Source organism: Lytechinus variegatus, chromosome 15 (assembly GCF_018143015.1).
Source record: "Lytechinus variegatus isolate NC3 chromosome 15, Lvar_3.0, whole genome shotgun sequence".
Classification (NCBI taxonomy): domain Eukaryota; kingdom Metazoa; phylum Echinodermata; class Echinoidea; order Temnopleuroida; family Toxopneustidae; genus Lytechinus; species Lytechinus variegatus.
This window is the reverse complement of record NC_054754.1, coordinates 9,311,937-9,318,864: the sequence shown is the minus strand read 5'-3', so window position 1 is coordinate 9,318,864 and position 6,928 is coordinate 9,311,937. Positions and strand designations below refer to the sequence as shown.

The window sequence follows — 6,928 nt, the reverse complement described above, 5'->3', positions numbered from 1 at the left end:
TGAAGCTGTTTGTTTAGTTACAATATTAAAGAAACGAAATGGAAAAATCGAAAGTCAAATAGACTATCATTTCTAGTTAGATCAGTGAGTTATAATGTAGATTGGTGTTATAACTTCTGAAGGTTTCCATGGCGAAGAAGAATAGTGTAGTAGGTTTCACGGTACACAATATATCTTTCTTGGGCAAGTGTTGGTCCTGAAAAGTGGTCCTTTTCAGGACCAACACTTGCCCAAGAAAGATACATGGTGTACCGTGAAGCCTACTACACTAGATTGGTGTTTGCAACAAACATTTTGAATGCAATTGGATATTTTTACCCTACCCTGTCAACATATATTTCCAGCATTTCATATGGGACTCCATACTCCACCCATTCGTTGAGTCATTCAATGCACTTTACAAACTGCTACATGGAGTGGCTCTGTATCAAAATTCACCTCTTGATGTTGAATAATGAAACAGACTTTTGAGTATTGTCTTTCCTGGGTGATCTTTTGATGGAACAAGCTGAAAATATCCAGTCTACAATTGCTCCCAGAACATCTTTGTGATCCACATTGGGAAGCACTCGCCTTGCATCCCGGAATGAATAAAGAATGAGGAGAATGTAAAAATTGAATAAGAGGAAGAACAGGGAAAATGTCATAAAGATGAAGTAAAGTGGACCAAGTGTGGCATGGGCTTCACTGACGTCCATGAATTCCTCGTAGCCTCCCTCCAGGAAGAGGAAGATGGTCTGAAAGGAGAAGGCCACATCCTTGAAATCCATCACATCTGAACCAAAGGTCAGACAAAAGAGAAGTGCAAAGGCAAACAGGAAGATGGACACTGTCAGAGTAAATGCAAAGAACTCGTGAGATATGTTGCTGAATGTGTGATTTACTGTTTGGATACTGCTGTTGAACCGCAGGATCTTGGCACAACGGATTGTGTTGATGAACACCAGAAAACCTGTAGAGGCCATGAAGTTTTGGTCCATGAGCATAACATAAAAGAAAGAGGTGAATTTGGACGGATCCTGGGTATACTCCAGCATGGTCTTGTGCAAAGCTGTTGCCCACAGGCAGTAGAATACAGCAGATAATATTGAGAGAATTATGGTCAGAATGTTTAGAATGTTCCAGAAGTGGAAATACTCCTTCTTCTTGCGTCTCAGTTTTCTGACCTCCAAGCGGATCAGGGCAAGGATCACCAATAGATAGATACTCTGGAGGGCCAAGTTGACTTTATCCACAAAGGTATCCGTTGTGAAGAGCCTGAAAGCATGGAACTCCCCTGTTGAGACCACATTTCCCATAGTGGTTGCTTCAAACAAGACTGTGCATACGCACATCAATTCAGCATCTGCACTGAAGACTGTCCACTCTATGTAGAGAGCCCTAGTGAGCTGATCCAACCACTTCCGATCCTCAAGCTCCTGGAGTATGCGAAGAGTGCTGCGGGCAGTCGAACCCAGGACCTGGATGTAGCCACCCCTGGTATACAAACCAACTGTACCCATGTGATAGCTACCACAGGATTCTCTTGATGATGTGAACTTCCAAGGGCCATAGGAGTCGATGCCCACCTCAAATTCTGTAAGGTCTTGCACGGGTTCTGACCAGGATTTGTTGTAAGTCTGTCGGTCGGTATGTTTTTGAGATCCTAACAATCCAGTACAGTTCACAAGATGTTTCATGCGCTCAGCTGGAGTACATGCATCTGCATTGTAAATAAGATTAGTGAGCCAGCTTCACTCAAAATAATTTATGAAAGCAAAAGGAAATTACTACAAGAATACCCCCCCCCCCCCTTCAATGAAACAAAGTTAATTAAAATAATTCATCTTACAACTAATTGTTGACTTCTACATTCATGAATCCCACAAGCTTTTTACAGGGATTAATCAGTACTAAAAGGCAACAGGTTTATATTACTTTGGCAGGAATATAAGCAGCATATATTGTACACTTTAACTGTCGTACTACCAAAGCCAATTGGTTACATGCGAAGCATTTCATGAAAGGACCTGATGGATGTTTTATCCAGCAAGTCCTGCTTTATCCATTAATTACTACAGTAACACTGCTTCTTAGTCAATTAAGACCAAGGAATGATATTGGATCCTACAATACGATGTAACATGCCCTAGATGCAAAACATAAACCATGTTTTAGACTTACTTGGTGAGATCCTGACTTGCCTCATTCTAGCTCGTCCTACTCTGTAGGTGCTTTCATCTCCGAGGTATCCCCTGTTTTCCCCAAAAAGCTCTGGTACAAACGATTCTTCCAAGTACACGTACACGTCATTGATGGAGGAAACCTTGGGACCATTTCACAAAGAATTCATATTAATTACACTTGCTTATATAGTGCTTAAACTGACTTTATCATAGGACTAAATACTCTACAGTAATGCAGCACAATTACCCTGGATTTAATGGAGCAGCTGTTTCATGCACCACGTTTCAAGATTTAAATTCCTGTCTGGTACCCATTTACCTCACTTGGGTCAAGTGCAGCATATTGTGTATTTATTTCTTTCAAACCCATGACCCTCTGTTCCAAAGTCCAGAGAGTAAATACCGCCGGGCTACAACGCTCCACATTTTAAACCATCAATGAATGTAATAATATCAGATCCATATAAATCCCTTGATGGTTTAAGGATACATGTAATATAGAATGGCCAGGAAATTTTCATTAGGTGAATTCTACCTCCACATCTGATTTTAACATAACCCAATCTTAATTTCTGACATAATATCACACCACTTTCTACAAATATCTTTGAGAAAGAGACAAACACCACTCACATCTTCAAATCCTCCAGTGAAGGAGTCCGCCATGGCTTGGTGAAACATGTAGGTGTTAGGGTCTCTCTGGAAGTGTGCAACTTCCAAGGCTAGGATCACCAGAAGAATCTGTCCAAAAAGTTCTTTCAGCATCTTGCACATCTTGGCTTCAGCTTCCCTTCGTTCTCTGGCCTGATTGACAGTCTCTATAGGGGGTGGCTGGTAGTAGCGGGCAACTGTACGCCTTTGTCCTTTCCCTTCTGCATTTGGTGGGGTCATGAAAATGCCTGGCAGTAAAATGTACCAAGAGTACTAAGAATTTTCTACTTCCAACTTTGGTGTCTATAATAATGATGTCCGAGCTTGATAAATAATGTTGACACATTGTGTGTATTGCTGTTTCATAGAATATATTAATACCCTGATCACCAGTTTCTGGCTGTACTAACTCGGGAGTGTGCTACATACCTTTGTATTTGGTATGGTCATAAAAGTGCTTGTGCATTTGATGCACCAAAGCTATTTTACAAGCTCTCTGCTTTTTGCATTATTGCCTATATAATACCACAGGTATTTGCAACAATGTTAACAAGGCAAACGCCAAGCATTGTCTCGCCTGCATATTGCAGTCATGAAGAAACTGCATTTCAAAACTATAGGTCATGTCATTAGTGGAACAAACAGATAAGGCCATGCCATTAGTGGAACAAACAGATGCAAAGAGCATCCGAACATACAGTACCAGACAGATATCTTTAATACCTGTTTCGAAGCTATAGAAAGTTATTGTGTGTACAACACAGCACAGTGCCAGTCATGGAAAGTTCATTGACCTTTGACCTTATTCAAATTCGACTCGTATTCGAACTTGACCTGTGCCTTCAGGAGATGGACCTCTGGTATGAATTCGATCCCACATTGAAGCTGTAGAAAGTTATTGGGTGTACAACACAATTGTGTCAGTCTTGGAAAGTTCATTGACCTTTGACCTTATTCAAATTCGACTCATAATCGAACTTGACCTGTGCCTTCAGGAGATGGACCTCTGGTATGAATTTGGTGATCCCACCTCGAAGCTGTAGAAAGTTATTGGGTGTACAACACAGCACAGTGCCAGTCATGGAAAGTTCATTGACCTTTGACCTTATTCAAATTTGACTCATATTCTAACATGACCTGTGCCTTTAGGAGATGGACCTCTGGTATGAATTTGGTGATCCCACCTTGAAGCTATAGAAAGTTATTGGGTGTACAACACAATTGTTGACGACGACGCCACCGGAAATAGTGATACCTATGTCTCGCTCCGCTACGCAGGCGAGACAAAAATCTGGGCCCTGTAACATAAAGGTTTATTCGCTAATTTTAAAGAAGAGTTCTGATTGATTCCTAGTCAGACTACTGATCAAAATGCGCACGCAACAATGATCTTGTTAGCCATTTGAATACTTGCCATCTGCAAATAAAATACTTGCCTGTGGCTGCATCTGTAAAGTTGTCCACACCTACATCGTCATCCTCGTGTTTCTTCCAGATAATGGCAAAGAATGCTGCCACCAGGATGACCTTACTAGGCTGTAGGACAAAGACTTCCTGGAGCAATATCACCACCATGCTGACCAGCCAGTCCACAGAGGTCTGGAGGCCATAGCTAAGGCCGTACAGGATGACCAGGTAGCCACAAATCAAGTTAGTCGCTACAACAAAGAACCAACCGATGTAGACAAACCACCAGGGCAGGCATCCTTGACCGTGGCAGCAACTGTTCTTCTCATCTCCAGCAGTGGCATGACCTTCCTCGTCTTCTGGTAGATACTGATACCAGCCATGTACTTTGAGAGTTTCTTCCAGTTTACGCAATGCCTGTGCAAAGGATGAAAAACATTACACAATCTTGATAGATATTTTGATGGATAAGGGCTTTAGATCTTAGTAGGAGCATGATTAATTAAAATTTTGTTTATTTTTTGTCATTTTCAACTGAATATCCTGGTGGCTGTTTTACAAACTGTTCACGAGCTACTTTACGATAAGACCATTTCTTAGGAACTAAATCAATGCCAATGGAAATCTGATGCATATCGCTTAAATTTGTTACAAGGATCACAAGACAATCATAAAATTGCTCATAACTTGCAGACGGCTTTATGAAACAACCACCTTTAATATGAAATTTTCAATTTGAGCGATATATCATGATCAAGATATCTATGACTGAAATGCCATTTGTGAAATGGGTCTGTTACAGCCCAAAACACTGCAGTTTTTGAGGGAAAGGTAATTTGGTGATGCTGGTTGCTGGCTCATTTTGACATCCTTTTAAAGCACACAGTGACTCTCATAATGATGACTTCATCCTATAAAAGCTACTGTTATGGCATGTTGCTTCATGTAGTCCACATTTCACAAATTAAATTAAAAAATCACTTTGAAGGAATCATTTCACAAAGAATAAATCTCTCGCCTTCATTTAACAAAATCAACTTATCAATCTAAATGATGTAGTTAATTGAAGTGACTACTAGTTTCCAAACATACATAAAAACCTCTCATGTTTTAATTTGAACCTGCTGCAGGAGTTTTCCTCACCATCTGTACATTCAACACTAAAAGTACATGAATTGTAGATGAAATTTGTGGGAAAGATGTATCAATTAATGAGATACACTGCATTGCATTGTGATCTATAAACCATCATTAATGAGATGTATTTGGCATAATACAATACACACCATCTTACGATCTTCCTCAGTTTTAAAGTATCCTTCAGGCGCATGATATATTTCTTCGTACATTTTGTTGATATGGTGATGGAGGTAGTCTTCATGTCGCATGAAGAAAGGAGGCCCATTGAGCTGCTCTGTTGCTGCTGAACTCGAAGATTCAGGTCTGGAATCAGAGAAAGAACCGATTCTCGAGGATGATATCCTGCATGAAAGATCTTCTCCTGATGACACCATGTCATCATGGTCTTCACCTTTGAAGCATGGTCTTAGACAGCAACATGGAGGGTCTTTCTTGGCAGTACTGACATGGATGCTGCTTAGAGATACATCTGCTGACCTGGAGCACTCACTTATTGGAGATCCTTTATGAATGCCCGAGGATTGAGAGCAAGATTGTATTTGTCTCTCAGAGTCATTGTCATTCATGATTTTCTCCTTGGATATTGTATCTGGATATTGTGTCTGTGATGGTTTCTGATGGTTTAGGTCTCCATCTCCGGCAAGTTGAGGCACATCTCCCCTTTCTGAAGCTTGTGAGGAGGCCGTAGCATTCGAATCTGCGAGAACGTCATTTCCAGACTTAGATGCTCCCAATTTTTCATCTTCATTCTCTTCGACAATCTCAACAGACTTGTTTGGATGATGCCTGCTTCGAGCATTCCGGAAGATCTCCAATATAAGCAGATTCCCTGGTAGCACAATAAGTCCACTCTCAATGCCAACAAGGATGTCAAACCATGTCACACGGATAGTTCCCATTCCGATCTCCTGTGACATACCTGGAGCCATGGAGTCTCCCACGTCCACATCTTCGGGGTTGATTCCAAAGAACATGATGCTAGCCAGCATTGACATCATGAGGAGAGTGAAGCAACAGGAAACGCGTTGCAGGCGGGTGAAATTGCTGTTGGGTGGCCTAGTGAAGATGGATACCCACAGATGGTGGTCTTTCATGTCACGGAGAAGTCTAGTGATAAATAGGTGATGGAACTGACGCAGATCTTCTGTGGTGGCCACAGGGATTGTCTTGTCTACAGTACATTCTCCTAGATCTACTGCAAGCCAGGTATGACTGAGGAAATACCACAGCTGATGGGTCTGAAGATCATGTACCAAGATACGGTTCAGGTACCTGTGTTGGAAAGAAATTTATATCATTTAGCCTTTGCTGTCAATGTAATTTCCAATGTCATGAAGGTACGCAATTGGAAATATTCCAACTTGATATGCTTGGAAAATCTGTAAAACTGGCATTGTCTTTTGACCTTTTATGACCATAAACTACATCTCATGCATTTAAAACTTTGCTCGAAAACAGACTTTGTACACTTGACATTCTATAAGATTCCAAAGCTTGAGCACATCATAGTTCAACATTTGAGGTGCTTGAAAAGTGGGCTGATCCAAGCAATCCAATTTGCTGGC

General features: G+C 41.1%; 1 protein-coding gene across 1 annotated transcript in view; it reads right to left on the bottom strand.

The window, feature by feature from the left end:
* Nucleotides 1–250: 250 nt before the first annotated feature.
* LOC121428609 (polycystic kidney disease protein 1-like 2) overlaps nucleotides 251–6,928 on the bottom strand; it is a 55,314-nt gene continuing 48,636 nt past the window's right edge. The window contains exons 20-24 of the mRNA XM_041625369.1: nucleotides 5,510–6,635; nucleotides 4,253–4,640; nucleotides 2,799–3,064; nucleotides 2,164–2,305; nucleotides 251–1,702 (exon numbers count right to left, since the gene is read on the bottom strand). Coding sequence (XP_041481303.1) covers nucleotides 435–1,702; nucleotides 2,164–2,305; nucleotides 2,799–3,064; nucleotides 4,253–4,640; nucleotides 5,510–6,635 — 3,190 coding nt within the window. The 3' untranslated portion in view covers nucleotides 251–434. The remainder of the gene's footprint in view (nucleotides 1,703–2,163; nucleotides 2,306–2,798; nucleotides 3,065–4,252; nucleotides 4,641–5,509; nucleotides 6,636–6,928) is intronic.